The 19,674-nt window shown below is 32.5% G+C and overlaps 1 protein-coding gene across 1 annotated transcript in view; it reads left to right on the top strand.

Moving 5' to 3' along the window:
* The window catches only part of LOC107456001 (leukocyte tyrosine kinase receptor), a 219,144-nt gene that overhangs the window by 171,102 nt on the left and 28,368 nt on the right, over window positions 1-19,674 (top strand). Inside the window, exons 17-21 of the mRNA XM_071178398.1 lie at window positions 4,032-4,130; window positions 7,416-7,611; window positions 11,046-11,133; window positions 13,106-13,170; window positions 14,988-15,117. Of these exons, the coding sequence (XP_071034499.1) occupies window positions 4,032-4,130; window positions 7,416-7,611; window positions 11,046-11,133; window positions 13,106-13,170; window positions 14,988-15,117 (578 nt within the window). The remainder of the gene's footprint in view (window positions 1-4,031; window positions 4,131-7,415; window positions 7,612-11,045; window positions 11,134-13,105; window positions 13,171-14,987; window positions 15,118-19,674) is intronic.

The following is a 19,674-nucleotide window of genomic DNA, read 5'->3' as shown; positions in this document are numbered from 1 at the left end:
AGAATTATTTGGTAATCAGTAGCATATATATAAATTAAATAATTAAAATTATTTCTAAGCATACTGTAAAACTTTAATATTGATAACAATAAAATAACACTGTTATAAAAGTACTAAATGTAAACAATCTACTAATGTTTACATAAGTAAGCAAAGTGTTGTTGTTTCTTATGACACTTGGAAAAACCATGAACGCCAGCCATTGGCCTTTGGAAGGTGCGCCTTTCGTTTGACAGGAGAACACCACAACGGTGAAAGTTCGTCGTAGCCTGAAACATCAAGGATGGATGTCAGCACCACTTACTTGTGAGGTTACAATTTTGACATAGAAGGGGAAAGAAATTTTCTCCTGATCCCTGAACCCATGGTCCAGCTCAGCGATCGACCATAGGACTTTCGATACCACAGATTTCACGAGCACGTATATCACACGTACTCAGTGAGTCTTAGTGGAGTCGAGGATCGAACCCTGTTCGATTCTCTAAGTTCTGGGCCTCCACGACATCTATGTTGCAAAGTTAAAGATTCATTTGATTTCGTAAAAAGGGATGTTGTTAATTCATTTCATCATCGGTTTGATTTTGAAAGAAAATATGAAATTTGCCTACTTTGAAAGCTGATTTTTTAACCGTTCTTGAATCGATATTTGTTGAGATCATTTGAAATTAAATTTTGTTGCTTCACTAATGAAAGTTCGATCCTTGTATCGTTATATTTTCACAACTATCACATTATATTATGATAAACTATAAATGAGATAAAAGAAAAATAAATCCTTTTATCAATAACAAATATTCAATGTGTTGGATGTGTTTTGCTAAACGACAAAAACATAATCTCTAATGAACTTCGCTCCGCACATTTTGTAGTTTTGCTCTTTTATCGGTTCCTGATGCCTGTTCACAAAATGTATACTTTAAATTTTTGTGAAGTTTTTGGCATTACTGGTGATAAAGAGTGCTTTGATCTCAACTCTCATCTTTCTTGAAAAAATCGCATGGTGTAAGGTCAGGGGATCTTGGTGGCCCTATGATAAGAAATAAATCACTTGACACCCACTTCCTTTTGAAACTGTTTATGAACCACCTATATAACACTGCAAGAATTTAAACAATCCATTTGAGCTGCATTATAAGCTATTGAGGGTACGAAACTACAAAACGTGTGGAATGAACTTTATTATCGATTAGACATTTGACGTACTGCAAAAGAGTTACACATAGAACATTCTTAACAGAGGAAAACATCATATATTTTTCATTTATCTCATATTCCATTAATTATAATGTGTGTAACAATTTTGTAGAATTTGGTTACTCTTTTGTGCTAACCCAATTGTTCAAAGTCGTTTTCTTTTAATCTATTAAATTATTTTACAATAATACAAAAAAAATAAAGAAAGCTCTTTTACATAATAAAATATTTACAAGTTTTTTTAAATGCGCATTCGCACATCAATGTTGATGAAAATCTTATAAACCTGACTTATAATAGGTTTAACTGCGCTTAAAATGGAACGCAAAACATAAAAACACAATTATTTTTTTTTATCGAAGTTGCCAGATTTTCAAACCCCAAAAAATGTAAATCAAAATATTAGCGGGAAGCAGACTAACCGGAAGTGCAAAACTTAAAGTGAGTGGCAACACTTTTTTTCAAACGGAAAAAAAATCGCTGTTGAGTAATTTATTTAACGTAAAGAGAATACCATTGTTTAAACAAATATTGAAACGATATTGATTTATAATTAAATTTATTTATAATATTGATGTATAACAAAATTGATTTCATTCATCAATAATTATGAAATTATAATGAGTTATTGTTTTATTAATTTCTATTGAAACGTTATATGTATGCCAGAAAAATTTTATGCTTTTTCTATTTATAAACACAAATAAATCTTGATAAACTTAGTAAAAAAAGGAAAAGGGAATTTAATTTTGTCTATCATTAAAGGATTATAAATTGTTGTAAAATGACCTTTAAAACCTAGATTAAATTTAATGTAAAATTAATTCCCATTCAAAAGCTTAGAAAGGGTCCTTACCGCAAAGTAATTCTATATTAACGTTTGAGAGCTTTAAGTAAGGCGAAATAGGTTTAATTACTTAAAAGATAAGACATTAGTGATTCTTAAGAATTTTATTTCAGGTAAAGTAAGTCAACTATTTTATGCATTTTCAAGTAGAATTAAATAAAAATATAAAAGTAAGAAATTCTAAAACTTCTTTCAAATGCTTATTACTAATCTTAATTAAATTAAAAAATTCCTTCTATTATCATATATTTTAACGCTGATTTCTTCTGATTTTTAATTCGTAGAATGCGTGTATGATTTTCAATGCGTATGATTTTTAATTCGTGTGTAATAGGTTCTCAGCAATTCTCAGACGAGAATTTCTAAGAAAGGTGTACGCAATATGCGAAGGAGCATCATCTTTCTGATAGCAATAAAACTAGTCCCCGTACATGGTTTTGAAACTTGGCAAAGGAGCTTTCTCAAAAATCTCCAATGTTCTTTGAATTTAGCACATATTGAAATTTCTTGGACGAAAACCAACGAAATGAAAATTATAAATAATTTTCTCTTCTTTGAAAACGCTCTTCTACCAATTATTAAAGATGTGCTTTGATATCCAGGCATGTCTTGTGGTATGCCTTGAATTGATGCTGACCATAATTAATTCACCTCCACTCTAACCTTACTTGGGAGGAAATTTTTTTTTAGTTTTTTAAAAATATTTGAAAAATGCGCTCTTCAGAAGTAAAGCCGCTACTACTAACAGCTACTTAATCCAAAATGTTTAAGTATAACCTTGGCGGCAAAGGGGATAGAGCGTTTAAGAATGAGGCGAACCGGGTTCGAATCTCAACTATGGCTAGTCGATACAAATTCCGCACCCGACTCGCACAGACCACAGTGCTGGCGTAAAATATGCTCAGTGGTAGACGGATCATGTGTTAGAGTACTCTTGCAATTAGGCTAACCGTGGAAGGCTCTTGTGGTTTTTCTCTCCATGTAACACAAATGCGGGGTAGTTCCATTAAAAAGTCTTCCGCGAAGGCAAATATCTCCCATTCCAAGAGTTCCCTTGTCTTCTGTATTGGGTTCAAAATTACAAGGCTACGTTGTTGAACATTAGTAGTCGTAAACTTAAAATTGGATCGATTGTTCTACGACGGTTGTAAAATAAAATGTAAAATGTTTAGGTATGATTTGAAATATTATTTACGAAGTTGCGTGCAATTTACCTATCTCTGAAGGAAAATAACATTAAACATCAACATTATCCCAGATTTTTAATTCTACCACAGACTGAAGCTGCTGGCTCATTTTCGTAGGAATAGACATTAGAAAAAACACTAGACGGTTTTATGACTTGCACCCTATTATCCAAAACCTATCTGTTCAAAGATTTTGGAACCTAAATAGGGACACTGTTGTCTGGGAGAATTCTACTTGGGACACCAATTCTCTCTGCAAATGGCAGTAAATTTGTCTCCAGAATTATTTGGTAATCAGTAGCCTCCATGCGGCGTGGAGGGGGCAAACAAGGTTATATTTACCACAGCTGAAGCCTTTCCACATAATTAATGAGCTTCCAACTTACTGCATAATGTTGAAGTTGTTGTTGTTGTTGTTAATTTACGTCGCACTAGAGCTGCACAATGGGTTATTGGCGACGGTCTAGGAAACATGCCGGAGGATGATCCGAAGACATGTCATCACAATTTTAATCCTCTGCGGAGGGGAACATAATGTTGAAGAAATCCTCTCCGTTTCTCATGGCATTGAAATAGCACACAAAACTGTCTGGGATGTCCGAACTATTTTCATTTATACTGTCTTTTGTTTGTGGTTAACGGTAGCTTTAAACGCAGTTTACTGCTTAATTCTTGATAGTTCAATACGAAAAAAAAAATTAAAAAATAAATAGTGTACGAGTAAAATTTTTTTCCCCATGATTGTGACTTTGATTTAATTTTGAAATTTGCTTTTCTTTTTTAAAATGTGTTCATGTTTTCAGGCCCGAATGGCATGAGTGTTTCACCCAAAATGCTGGTTGGAATCATACTAGGAGTGGTTATATTTCTGTCAGTTCTCATCATCGGCATTTTCTTTGCAAGTAAGTAGTTTAATTAATCTTCTAGTAGTTGTTTCTAAAAGGAAATTAGATTCCTATTCATTTAATTAATCCAATAACGCCTAAATCGAACTGAAATTTTTCGCTTATTGTTGTCAAATTCCGGTTTCTGGACAATTTCGGAAACAAATTCCGACAGGAAATATTCCGTTTTATTTGAAAAAGTTTTAAGAATGTGTAGGATTCCGGTTAAACACTGCACAAGGGTAATTGGAACAGTCTTCAGTAATTACTAATCGTCTTATATTGCATAAGCAGCCCATATGGTTTTGGGGTTATAAGAAAATGAACAAAGATTTACTCAATCAGAATAAATTTGCTTTCCCTTATAGCTATAAAACTTTAATTAGGGTATATTTACACTAGGTCATCACTATTACTCTAGGCTTATTACAAGATACCTAAATTAATTCTCTAATCCAGAGGTGTCAAACTCAATTTTGCAGAGGGCCATATATTAAATTTAGAATATGTAGGCGGGCCAGATGCAAATAAAAAAAATATACTGAATTATTATAAAATTTTCTCTATCTAATTACATAGTTTATAATATACGATTGTTAAAAATCATATCAAAGTTATAAAAGATGGTTATTATTTTGAGCTCGAGGATCCAGATACCTGACTTCTCTTGTTTTTGACAAGCTCATTGATGTCCGGTTTCGTATTTGTTATAATTATTTTAAGAATTGATTGGAGATGTTCATTCGCAAGTCTTGCGCGATGTTTGTTCCTTTCTATTTTCATGACGGAAAAAATCTGCTCCCATAAATAGGTGCTACCAAACATGCACAGAATGCGTTCTGCATGCTTTTTTAATTCTGGGTAGTTATCCAAACTTTTGAAATATTGTGCATAAAATGTAAGAGCGTTAATCCCTTCAAATTTTTCTTTCAAAATACTGTCCGATTGAAGATCTATCAACTCCATTTGCAAATGAACTGGTGTCTGTGAAGCTTCAAAATTGAATGGATTGTTGAAAATTGGGAATTCCGTTTCATTCATTTTGTGGAAGTCTTCAAAACGATTGTTGAATTCCGTGATCAGATTTTGCAGAAGTTGAGAATACTGATCCAATTTTTTTTGGTTCACTGTGCCAAATGATTTTAAATGAGGGAAATGATCCAAAGTTTGATTTTTTACCTGATTTTCCCACAGCCTTAACTTTGTTTCAAAGGCTTGAATACATGAATACATTTGAGTGACAATCAGATTTTACATTCAGATCAGTCAAGTGTTAATTCATGTCTACCAAAAAGGCACAATCAATCCACCAGTCATTGTCATAATCAATTGGGTTACCTTTTTCTAACATGAAAGCTTGAATAGGGTCACGTAATGGAAAAAATCTTTCTAAAACTACTCCTCGACTGAGCCAACGAACTTCGGTGAAATAAGGGACATCAAAAAAATTTTCGTCCAAATCTTGTAAAAACTGCCTGAACTGTCGGTGATTTAGTCCTCTGCTCCTTATAAAATTTACTATTTTAATTATAGGTTGCATGACATGGTCCATTTTTAAATGTTTGGATGCCAATGATTCCTGATGAATTATACAGGGAAATCCCACAAAATTCCCTGATGCTTTCTGTTTTAATTTAGTTACTACTCCCGAATGTTTGCCAGCCATGTCAGGAGCGCCATCCGTAGTTGTGCTGCTAAGTATATTCCAGTCGAAGATTCCGCCTGTTGCTAAGAAATGGCGTTACTGTCTATCTCTCTCGCTTGTCTAGGCACGCGCTGCCCTTGAAATTACTTATAAATGTAGTGTGCACATTTTAAAACTTCCGTAGAGGAATCGAGTGAAGTCTAAAAGCTCTAAAAAACACGATTCTTCTTTCTGTGACACATCGCGATCGCGGGCCGTATTGATACGAACCGGGGGCCGGATGTGGCCCGCGGGCCGCATCTTTGACATGACTGCTCTAATCGATCTCTCTCTATCTAATCGAGCGCAGAATGATATATTTTCGATTGAAAATACTTGAAAATTTCCTAATTAACTTGGCACGTTGAAAGATAATAACAATTGTTTGAAAAGAATAGAGTTTATTCAATTAGGTTATAAATATCAAAAGACACCCGGTGGCTGAGTGGTAGCACTACCCGCTATCGTGCCACATGTCCTTGGTTCAATCCTCGGGCCGGGGAAGGTTGACTTAGCTCTTAATCCCTTCAATGGGTCGATGAAATGAGTACCATGCATATTTGGGAACTAAACACTGAGGGTTCCACGTTAGGCTGACCACCCAACCGGAACATGTGCTCTTGCATCCCAGTGCCCAAAGGTCATGGAAACTGAGATAGGCACGGTAGGCCTTGGCCCTCTATGGGCTGTCGCGCCACTGAGCTTAGTTTACAAGTATCAAAATCAAAAATTATGTAAGATTTCAAGAAAAAAAAAGTATTCTTAATAAATGTAAAAAATCTGGGCAATACAGTGACCAGCTATAGTATTTAAAATATAATATTAGTTATAATATTAATTTTATATAAAATAATATTATATAAAATTAAATATTAGTGTGCTTTCAGATAGTAGCTTTACACTTTTAAATAATTTCAACTTGATAACAATATAGTACGCACCGAAATATTATCAGCTACATGAAAAACGTGTTGTCTATGTCAGAGAGAACTTAAACGCTGCTATGAACAATTTATGCATGTTATAATGGATTTAGATAACCTAATAATGTAAAGGATATAGTTACGATGCTTATTTTTCTGAATTTTTCTAAAAATAGTTCGCACACAAGCAAAAAAAAAAAAAAGGAAATATTATTAAATTTTTAAAACTTACAAATAGTAGGGCGCTGGGCCCATGTCCGAGATTTCGTGGGTTCTAACCCCGTCGACCAAAGACTATCTGTGTAGTAAATGGTGACTGATGCACGTAAATCTGTTCAGTCGCAAAGTCCTCCATGTTCCCATAACAAATTAATACCTCTGGGGGTACTGAATTGGAGATTGATCGTTATCTAATTTAGGTCAAAATTACGATCTATGGATGAATGTATGAATGGGTGCGCCCTATAAGCGGGTGTGACGTATGGTGTGACAGAAGTCGAATTCTTGGCCATAGATGGCGCCACTGGAAAACAAGAACAATCGCCCCCCTGTGCCTTAACAGGAATATCAGAGAGAAAGAGAGCTTAAATGAGGAGATAATAGTGGTCTGAAGTAAACAAAAAATGAATTTAAGTTAAATCAAGCTTAGCTCATCGTGAAGAAAAAGAGCATCATGCACAGTATCTCTGTTTTCAGCTACCAAATATAGGAAAATGCAGCGATCGAGAGATGTCAGCAATCAGCCACTGAACAGTCCTGATGAACAGTTGAATCGTTTAAGAAATATCGGAGGCATGGTATCCGAGAACAACCCTAACTACGAATTCGGAGGAAACACTTTTACTGAACAGGATTTGAAGAAGGTGCCACGAGAAAACTTAAATCTATTTAAGTAAGTGTAAATTTTTTTACGAAATTACAAAATTTTTACCTCTTAAACCATTAGTTATAAGTCACTTAACAAGGCAGGTTTCTCGTTTTAGCTACAGAAACTTTTAAATGCAAAGTGCGTGAAATTAAAGGCATAAAATATTTTACCGTTTTGAAAGCTTTCGAAAAGATAATGCATCACTTGGGAAATTTTTGTGTGGATAGTGTCATTAACTACATTTTTCACTCTTTTTTGTAAGAGATAATACATTTCGGAGTTAAAATGCGTGGTATTATTATTCGCATTTTTTTTTTATTTTAATTTTGCTCGTTATCAGAACGTATGTTATGCAGTGAAAATGGTTGCTCCTAACGAGTGTAATGCTTAATTAACCAGCTTAATTAACCAGTGCAATGCTTAGAGCGGAAATTAAAAATTTTAGAGGAAGTGGATAACACAAATTGCTAAATTATTCAAGATTGCGAAAAGCACTTTGCTTACAATAATTAAAAATCGCAGCGTAATGGGATACCTGCAAGTGACGTAGTGTGGGTATCTCGATCCAGATTGGCTGTTGAAACGTGACATTTGTTTACGTTAGCAACCATTCTTTTCACTCTACTTAGAGTAAGTCAAACTCACCAAGTATCAATTCTCCTAAGTGATACATTATATATTCTTGCACAAAGAATCTTTCACAAAGATTTCCTATATATTTCTTACTTAAAACAAAGACAGGCACGAAGTTATGTAGAACATAAACAAACAAATTATACACAAATATAACGCGGTTACAATAAAATAATAAATCAAAGTAAGTAAGAAACTTAGGCGAGAAAGTATTTGAATAAATTCGATGTGCGATAACGCCCTGTATTTAATTAACTTCACGTTAATTAACATTATAACTTACGTGGAGGAACTTAGTTCAAATTTAACAGGCCATTTTGCTTATAAAGGATCTGCTGGCGTCATAGGTCACATGTGTGGGTACACGTGATTTCTACTTCTTGAAGTGCAAGTACCCATCAATTCGAAAGGTGGAAGAGCAAAATGTTCTAATTTCATGACATTCTTCTCCTGAAGCAAAATTCCAAAATCTAGAATAAAGCACTGAATGTGTGTCTAAAGTTTAAGAGCAATATTAAAAGAAGTCCGTTTTTTTAAAAAATAATTTATGTATTTTTTACCTTTAATGTTAATATTAAATAGTGTTTTTATTTTATTGACATAAAATGCGTTTTAGTCAGTTTCTGACATGTTTTTGCCAAAATAACGCCAATTTTCGTTTGGACCATAGGGGTTGTTGCATCGACTGTGTCAATAAGCAAAATGGTTGCATTAAAACTGTTTTATATTCTATGATATTTCTTTGAACAGTTATAAAATCGAGTTCACTTTATTCAAAAACGGTATTATGCTTGTTCAAAAACGGTATGGCACTTACTGTATAACAAATTCACCGTGTTATAGACTTTGCTTCTACTCAAATATTTAAAGTTGGAATATTCACTTCTTCAGGTAGCTGACTCAATAGTTTCAATCGACGTCGCACGTTTTTTTCCAAAAGTTTAAACGACGTGCCTCGTTCGGTGAAATAAAAAAAAATCTTACACGTCTTCAATCTATCAGAACACTGAACATCTTTGGAACATTGGTAGTCACAATCAAACTTCAGTTACGGAGGATACTCAATTTCTTTCAACCCTGTCTCATCATCAATTACCGACTCTAGATAGAAGGAAAACGCAAAGAGTTATAATCCTATTTTCACCACACTTAAACCAATTTCCTAAGCTGCTGATAATGATAATGTTTTTTGTGCTAGCCAAAAATGTTGTTCTGCGCGGCTTCGCAAATGTTGCAAAGTTAAGTTATACTGCAATAACTTTCTGTTCTTTTTGTTTAGTACAAACTCCAAAAAAGATGATTAAACGACCAGCGTAATTACCAAAAGAATTCCTGAGTACACTGTTAGATATTTCTCTGAAAAAATAATTAAATAACAATTTATTGAATAGTTTTTTTACCATATTTAATCAAAACAGTCAAAGAGCCATAAATAAAATGGTAATCAAACTGTTAAGTTTGAGAAAAGCCGTTTATTAACTGCTTTTACCTAGTGTGGTTAAACAACCAGGATTTAATCGCACTAAGGCTCCTATACTATCAGAGCTGACCTATCAAGCAATATTGGAGCAAACAAGTTCGTAAGTTAACGTTATGTTAGTATTAGTTATGTTACGTGCTTATGTTAGCTCTTTGCTTCAAAAATAAATGATAAGTTGGCTTGTCTAAATCAGGGGCTCTGAATCGCACCAGCTAGAACCACCTAATGAAGCTACTTAGTCCTTAGCAACTGAGTACATATCATAGCCAAGCGGGCTTATCAGTCATTCTCATGACCGGCAGAACTGGAGTTCGAGTCCTAGTGTTGACACCACAATATTTCCTTCATTCCCTTCAACACATGAAGAATTTCCAGTGCCCGGCCCTCTACAATGCCCATTACCTTACGAAAAGCCGAGCTCCTATGTCTAGTTAAATAATTAAAAGAAAATTTACTCTTTTGAAAAATGCTAGTTGTAAATGGTTAAAAAAACGTATAGTTTTGTATTCATGGTCTTATAACCATACTTTTTGTAAATGGTTTCAAAATCATAAAGGAAAAAAATGTTCCTCACCGTAAACTTCACGGTTAATCGGATGGAAAGACAGCTGCCAGTTATTTTACCATAATTTTAAAATGAAAATTTTAACGGTGTACTGTAATAATTTAGAATTACTATAAAAGTATAAATAAAGGAATTTAAGAATAATATAAATGTGAATTATGAATACTATAAATTCATTTGTATTCCTATCGGCTAACGTAATCGATCTACTCGTGCAATTTATTAATTTTTTTCATTCAACAGCTGTGCATTTTACTTTAATTCCTTAGATCAAACACCAAACTAAGGGACAAAATTCAAATAACAGCAAAAAGCACTATAAATAGAAAAATAACGTTTATGCAGCATCAAAAACAACTTCATAAATTAATAATATCCAAATCTAAAAACAATCACACGAAATAATTTTCAAGGTATTTCCCGAACCAAAAATGGTTAAACAGCTCTATGAACAGTCTGTACTAATTATTATTATATTCTTCTGCAAAATGAACAGTATAATTATAATTGGCTTTTATTAAAAAAAATGGTCATAGAAGTTGAAATAGTGTAATATTGAGGAAACATCCGCCATTTTGAATTCTGAGCAGTAGGCCAAGATTTGGGAGTGTTCATCAAAATTCGTGTTCAAAATGTCCAAATTAGTAAAATAGCTCTTTTGGTCAAACGTCAGCCAAAATGCCTCTAAAGCAAAAAATGTCAAAAAAAGAGCCAGACAAATGAATTAATTGTGAGTTTTATTTCAAACATGCAGATTTTTATTATCTATTTATATTTTAGTGCTCTAGGAAATGGTGCATTTGGCGAAGTGTATCAAGGTACACTTCGAAATCCTGTCGACAATATAGAAATGCCAGTCGCTGTTAAGGTAAGTTTCAATTAACTAATTATCAATTTTGTTAATTGCGTATGAGTAAGTGTAGGAATATTTAAAAAAACTATTTAGGAAAGCTTTTAATCTTATTTTTATAAGTTCTTTATGCATACTGAAAATATATCAGTAAATACGATGAAACAAAACAAAATTTATTAAATGCTGACCACTAGAAATACGCCGTCAATACTACGCCACACATTAATTTCTAGGTACGTTGCAGTTTAGTTTAACTTAAAACATCTTAACTTTTACATGCTTAGCGACACACGCGATACTTTTCAACTTAGTTAAGAAAATAGCAATGTAACACATAGACCCCGCGGAAACATTTGTGATATTAAATTCAAACTTTAAAATGAAAAGTAAACAGCGTGCATATCGGAAAAACTTTTAGTAAATCATCATTGATCAAGATGCATTCAAAACCATCTTTGAAATTTTAAATGTATAATTTAACAAGAGTTTTAATATTAAACTATATCTAAGTCTTCTAGCAGCTATGTAAATTCGTAAAAATTTCAATCTAATTTAACTAGTGTATTTCAATAAATAATCCAACAAAATATTAAACATGCTCGACGCTTTTATTAATGCATTACTTTAACGTGTATTATTTATTCAAAGTTTGTTAAATACATGTTCCTACTTAGAAAATGTATTGAATGAGACGTTTTGATTTAATTAAAACCGAAGAATAATTTACATTTAAACAAGGTTTGTGATAAAGCAAATCTTAGGTTCTTACTAAATCACTTTAATCTATTTACTACATTAACATGGCACAGACTTCGCCGAAAAGATTGTTTATTCAAGAAAAGATACTAATTTAATTTAGTACAGCTTACACCTAGTAAACCAGAGGGCGTCTCTGTTCCACCATTCCATCGATTACTTTAGATTTATTATCGTTTGCGAATGTATAGCTCGAAAAGAATTAAAGTTGTAGTGAAGTACTGCAAAGAAATATTCCTCATTTTTTGAAAAAAATAAAAAAAACTATATTGAAACTGTCATTTTGCTTTAAATTATTTCATATTAAATTAACGAGATATGTAATATTTGCTCTGGGAAATATATTAAGAAAATAAAACCTTGTATCGAATTACTTGTAATAATGCCTATCTATAATTTAAATTTTATTATCGTTTGCGAATATATTTTTCGAGACAATTTAATGTTGATGTGAATTACTGCTGATAAATAATATTATTTTTAAAAAAACTTATTTGAATTTATCTTTCTGCTTTAAACATATTTTTCCTAAATTAACTGAGCAGTTCATGTATGGAAAAATAAGATCTTTAAACTAATTACGTATAACAATTTGTTTAATGTAATACGACGTACAATAAATTATTCTTGGTTTTTAATATCAGGTTAAATAGTTACATGATTAATATATTTGCTTAACATTAATATTATTTGTAATATTTTAATAAATTATTTAAAAATGTGTATAATAATAACAATTTTTATTATATATTTAATTAATTAGTTTATCAAATTAAAAAGTTAATCATTTCATTTTCAATTGTACATATAACTATGCATTTTACTCTCGCTCTAATCAGGTTACATACCCATCAAATACAAAGCAATTCTTATTTCTTATTAGTCTCCACTGTAAGTTTTACCGAATTAATATGCTATAACTAATAAATTATATCAAAATATTATGCTAAATGATATACAAGGTATTTAAAACTGAAATTATAAGTAGTTTATCACTATCAATTGGTTTCTTTGTTTATTTTGGAACTAGTCAAAAAATGCATCAAATTTTAGAACGGTGCTCATTAAATATTTAGTCTTACTGCATCACTAGTATTAGTATTATAAATTTGTTTTTATATAAATATTGTTTCAAACAGCAAATGAAAATTATTAAGACATTGTGAATGTTTGTACTGCAGACAGTATTAAACCTATTTTGTTCTAATTGAATAGTATTTTATTCCAATAGACTCTCCCAGAACTATCTTCAAACCAATCGGTATTCGATTTCCTAATGGAAGCTTTGATCATGAGGTAAGTTAAAAATGTTTTTTTTTCAGCATTAGATTGGAAATAAAATTTTAACCAAATGGTTTTAAGACTATTTTCTCTTACTAAATTGCAATTCGTTAAAATTTCGTTAAGAATAAATTTTACAGCCAGTGTGTCCTTAACTAAATTTTAGTCCTCAGTTTGTTAAAATTATCATTTTGATATTCTAACTTTTTAAAAATGGGAAATATTTTTCTTCTATCATAAGAGTGTTCTGTCTGCTAGAAAAGAGTTGTCCGGAGCAAGCAGCTTAAATAGTATAAAATATTTTTAAGAAATTGCAATTCAATTTTCTCCTTTTTTTTGATCAGCAATTAATTCAACGTCAGAGTAACTTTTCAAATATTAATCTTTTGTGGTTGGATAATTGCTCTCAGCCACAAAAACGTGTTTACTGTTCCAGTCGTATGTGTGCTAACGGTCACCAAATCTTTTTTTTTCTTTTTTACTGACACTGGTGTCTTTTCTCAGTCGCAATTTTTTACTGTTCTATTCGTTTGTCTGATCTCAGCCACCAAAGATTATTTCACTGATCCAGTCATATGTCTGATCTCAGCGAAATCGCTTTTACTGTTCCAGTCGTACATCTGCTCTCAACCCCCAAAGATTTTTTACTGCTCCAGTCGTATGTCTGATCTCAACCACAAGAACGTCTTTACTGTTCCAGTCGTATGTGTGCTCACGGTCACCAAATCTTTTTTTTTACTGATCGTGGTGTCTTTTCTCTGCCACAAATTTTCCTTACTGTTCTAGTCTAATGTCTGATCCTAGCCACCAAAGATTATTTCACTGATTCAGTCACATATCTGATCTCAGCCAAAAAGCTTTTTTACTGCTCAAGTCAAATATCTGACCTCGGCTTCGAAAGCTTTTTTTCTCTTTTCAGCCACAAAGTCTTTTTCTACTCTTCCAGTCGCATGTCTGCTCGCGGTCACCAAATCTTTTTTTTAACTGATCCAGTTGTCGTTTTTCATCTGCAAAAGTTTTCTTGCTGTTCCAGTCGTATGTCTGCTCTGTATCACCAAAACTTTTTTACTGATCCAGTCGTATGTCTGATCTCATCCAAAAAGTTCTTTTATTGCTTAAATCGAATGTCTGCTCTCGACCATCAAAGTTGTTTTTACTGTTTCAGTTATATGTCTGATCTCAGCCACAACAGAAAAGAATTGTACTTGTAACATTGCTACTGTTTACTTAGGTTGATAAGCTTTAAAAATATATATAACTCACAATAGAGTTTGACAAGTTTTGTTTAAGTTGGATGGTATTTTTTCCCTTTCTTTCATAATTGCACAGCATATCGTGTTTCTCCAACAAAATTATAGTTTAAACTAGCATGGCTACTTAATTTTGCTTCAAAGGATTGAAAAAAATAAATAACAATCATTAATCATTTTCTTAAAATTGCGGCTGTACGTCATAGGGACATTCCGAACTATATTCATACATCAGCAATAGAGAGCACTGTCAAAAGTGGGATAAAACTTAACCTAATAGTCATAAATAATTCTAACAAACTCACAGACGTTAAAACAGAACAGTGATATTAACCTAACTGTCATGAATAATTGTTACAAGCCTACAGACGTTATTAAATTATATATATTCCTTAGTAAAAAAATGTAATTCCATATAACAATAAAGCTTTCGAAGAACAGCCGTTGGAAACTTTTCGAAACTTCACTAATTATAACAATCACATGTCTTAGAAATTATGTTTCCAATCTAAGAATATACTGATTTAGAATGTTGATTAACGTTTCAAAGTCACTAATCTGCCTTAATCTCTTTCATGTCAGCAAGTTTAGTCATCCTAACATTGTCAGCTTTATCGGTGTCTGTTTCGACAAAATGCCGCGCTATATCGTCTTGGAACTTCTTCCTGGTGGAGACCTCAAATCATTCCTCAGGGAGTGTCGTCCAAGGCCAGTAAGTCCTCTCTCTTTTAATGACTCCATTTTATAGTCCATGTCCAAGAGTAACAGGTCTCCTGTTTTACGACAGACCGCAAAATGCCGTGTTGTACAACTTTCTGATTAAGCTTTTAATAGAGTTTCCTTCATTAGATAGTTAAAAGCTTGTGTTAATTAAAATGTTCCATTAAGAGAGTTACTTGAATATCTTTAGTTTTAAAATTTGTCGGATGATCTGACGAGCGTGCAAATGGCTAGCTTCGATGTAATTTTTTTCCTAAATATTCAGAAAAATCGTTTTTTTTTCTATTTATATTTGTACCGCTGAGTTTTTAGAAGTTCGTTCAGTTAACATTTTATTTTCATTTAAAAAAGTTTTTTGACAAAAAAATTTCTTAAACTTTTTTCAAAACTCGAAATTCCACCCATTCACTTTGTGGCCAACAGCAATCGAAAATATAAAATTATTTGCATACAGTTTATATAGAAAGAAAATAACGAAATCATTATTTAAAAGGTGGGAACTTGATTCAAACCGCATATTTTGAGTGGAATTCTTCTGTTCTAACCATTGAATTGTGGGAGCACTTTTGTTTGAGATATTATTCAGTTAAGTATTAAAAACATGAATTGGATTAAACTGTCTCAAAATTTTTGATTTCAATGTTTAAAATTCCCGATTTGTATTTCTTAAATTAAGAATTTTCAAATCTATTATTAGTTACCACAAATGTTGGATGACTGAAGCTACAAATTGCTATTTTAAATCAATAAGATATTTTGCATACAGATAAGATATTAAGTAAAATATAGCTAAGTTTTGTCATTGCACATACATTGAAAACAAATAGATTTTTATTGAAGATCAATAAAAAAGAACTATTTGTATTTTTTGTCAATTAATTTTTTTTCGCAAATATACTAAGGTTTTTTAGTAATTTCGGCGTACCAACTCACATATTAATGAAGAGAAAAATCATAGGTGAGCTTTGAGTCTTTCAAATAAGTTGAATGGCTTATGGATAAATTTAAAACTCAGTGGATAAACATAAAGAACTTCATTTCATTCTGAAGCATATAGAAACAACGGAACTTCACTATTTTATTTGTTTTATGCGTAAGGACAAGTCAAAATTACAAAATCCTTGACTCCCACAAATCCAATTAGTTTTAATCTTTTATTAACTTAACTAACTATTATAGACACTGGTATAAACGAACGATACCGTATAACATGATCTTTGTCACCAATGCTAAGTTTTAGACAAAAATGATTACAAGAGATCTCAGTAAGTAAGTTGGTTGCTTGTTTTAGTTAATAAATCACTTCCGCAAACAAACAGTTGTTTGCCAAAAAAAACCGTGGAGGTTAGGATCGAATCCAACTGCATTATAAGGTCAGAACTGTGCATCAGCTGCCTTTATTTTTCAGCCAAACTGGAACTCAGATTATAAAACTCGCCACCAACATTGTCAGAATCTCAGGTATAGCTCGTTCACCAGGAGTTGGCACTTGGCTCCGCCTTCATCACATGGTATGCGACGATACTATTTCGCTATTTTTGGGAGAAAGTTGAGAGCAATTCTGAACAAGGTTGCTACTTGGTGATCGTATGGCAAAAATATTTATTTCGCAAACTTTATCTGCATTTTTTTTAACATTAAATATTGCATAAATTTGATGATATTTCGCACCGTGATATTTCTCCCTGTTGAGTGAATAGTTTGTCCTTTTTGAGACATTTTGCTGAGAAAACAGCAGTTTTTAAATTTAAAACATATTTAATTAGCTAGAGAAACGAAAGGTATAACAGCAAATGATAAAGTGAAGTAAGTGACTGAAAAAGAAGTCACTGTTTGTGTTCGGCGTCCGAGGAGGACACCAAACACAAACAGTGCTCTTCTGCGTCTGAGGCGGTGGAGTCAAGTTCCAACTCCTGGTCAACGAACTATAATTCTCAGTATAAGCTAAGTGTAATCTTGTTGGAAGAAATAAATTCTCGCAACACTTTCAATTGCAAAATTTTATTGTGAGCGATTTATAAAGTTAATTAGCTCCTTGAAAAAATGTAGACGCTTTTGTTGAGAAAACTAAACCTCTTGACCGACTATTTGGAGTATTGTCTTCATCGTCGATACAATAGCATTGCTTCCATTTCTCTTCGAAGTGATGTTTGTCTGCTTTTTCCCACAACCATTAGGAGATCTATTTGCTGAAAATCAAATACATCTGAACTATCGTATTTCTTTTCAAAAATGGAAACAAAATTATTGCCAGGAAATTTCCTGGAAGTATTAATAATAGAACATGAACGATTAGCAACAAGAATGATTAACAACGTAACTGTTTCTATAACTACTATCCTCTCTTAAACTTCTGTTTAATGATGGATTATTCTTCGAACTTAAAATTGATTTCTAAGTTTGGTTCTTGGAAGCCCGCTTTCAAATTCGATAGTTTTAATCGATATTATTTCCTTTCAAGCTCAAAATCGATTTTCTGAACTTCCTTACTGTTTTAAGAAAAATAAGATATGTCATTAGAGCCATCTGTATTGTTGCTTTCTATTCATACATTCTGAACCTAATAGAGTTTAGTCCACTACATTTACCTAAATTTCAGATAGAACTATAGTTGTTAAATATTTGAGTAGTCTTAAATGCTTGATTTTAATTTAAATGCAATAGTTTATTTATTTATTAAAAATCTAGCGTATTTTTTAATTTTTGGTTTTTAGAAAGATTGGGATTTAGAAAAATGCATTTAAAGGAAAGTTACCTTATTTAAAGTTCCACTTTTAATGTTTACCCTTTTATCTGCAACAATTCAAAGGCAATTACATTTGAAAAATTTACTTTATTTAAAAATCGTAAGTTCCACCGACGTTGTTTTCAGTGTCGTTGTTTACGTCGTTTGTTACGTCGCATTTTGTTTCTCATTCATCATCTTCAATGATGAATGACAAATGACTGTAACAAAGTAAAATAACAAGATGAAATTGATACATTGCTGTCAACTCGTATAGGTACGATTTAGGACTGCAGACGCAGCACGATTTAGGCAACTATGTAAAGCTTTAAACAATGTAAACAATGAAACTATGTAAAACTTTATTCCAAGTCTCAAACAATAGTTAGCAAGCAAGTAGAACATGATAAAATAAGTAGCTTATGAATTGCATGATGCTTTATATAATGACATTACTTTAGTTCTGCTATATTGCATAGGATGTTCAAAAATTACATTAAAAACTTGTAAAACTGGCTCACTTAAATTAAAACTTGATGCAAGTACACAGCGACTTGTTTCTTCTGCACGGATCTCCATGTGAGAAAAAATACTTCCTAGTTTATCCACTAAAGCATTCGCTATGCAATACTTGTTTAGAAATCAAAGATGGTACGATTTTCTAGAGTTACGATTTAGGCAACTCTCCTCTATGGCAAAAAACTTTTCTTACTTTAAAATATGGAGCTATTAACAAGCATCCTATATACTGTTTCAGGAAGGAAAAGTAATATCGTTAGGGTTGTAAGCAATATTACTCTTTATTTTTTATTCATTTTAATCTTATGTTTAGTTCAATTGTCTTTAAGCAAATGAATTTTATAGTTGTGTGCAAAAGTTTCTTTTAATTCGCTTCACAAGTTCTCGAGATAGGGTGAAATATGCAAAAATTATCATTAAGGGGATCAAACTTTGGATCGCACTCTTTACCAACTATGGGAACCATATTTTTTAGGTTGCTGCTACCCCTATATTCTGAAGGTCAGAAATCCGTATCCGTCATAAAAAGGGTATTCAGAGAAAGGGCGTTTTTGTGTCTAATTTCGAAACTCAAAAAATCGTTTACATTTATTAATTAGCATATTTTAGGCCACTCCCTCCAATCATTAAGAGTAAGTCCTAGAACGTGAAAATCCGATCATTGGGTCAAAAGTTATTCTGCGTGGTCCGTTTCTTTTGGCTCAATGTACATACGTAAAAATATATATGTGTGATCTTATTTACTGTGTGATCGACAAACTCACATTGAAAAGCATTTTCTTTGATAAACCATCTTTAGTTGAGCCGCAATGGCTCAGAGGATAGAGCATTCGCCTTCCAATGCGGTGAACCGGATTCGAATCCCATTGGATACGAGTTCCGCATCCGGGCTTGCACCGACCACAGTGCTAACGTAAAGTACCCTCAGGGGTAGACGGATCATGGGTTAAAGTCCCCTTGCCGTCAGGCTAATCCTGGGAGGTTCTCGTGGTTTTCCTCTCCATGTAACGCAAATGCGTGTTAGCTCCGTCAAAAAGTCATCCACGAAGGCATATTTCTCCCAATACTTGATCCAGGAGTTCCCTTGTTTTCGGGATTGGGTTCAAAATTACAAAGCTATGAAGTTGAGCATTAATAGCCGTAAACGCATAAAATTGAGTCGGCTGTTCAACGACGGTTATTAAATATAAGAAATTATTTTAAAAAAACTATCTTTAGTTTCTTCACAGAATATCCATTTTATCTAATTTAACTTTCTTTAGACTTAAAGTGCTGATGTACTTTAAGTGCTGATTAAAGGGTTAA

The sequence above is a fragment of the Parasteatoda tepidariorum genome, chromosome 3 (assembly GCF_043381705.1).
Source record: "Parasteatoda tepidariorum isolate YZ-2023 chromosome 3, CAS_Ptep_4.0, whole genome shotgun sequence".
Taxonomy (NCBI): domain Eukaryota; kingdom Metazoa; phylum Arthropoda; class Arachnida; order Araneae; family Theridiidae; genus Parasteatoda; species Parasteatoda tepidariorum.
This window is presented reverse-complemented; position numbering and strand designations above follow the sequence as displayed.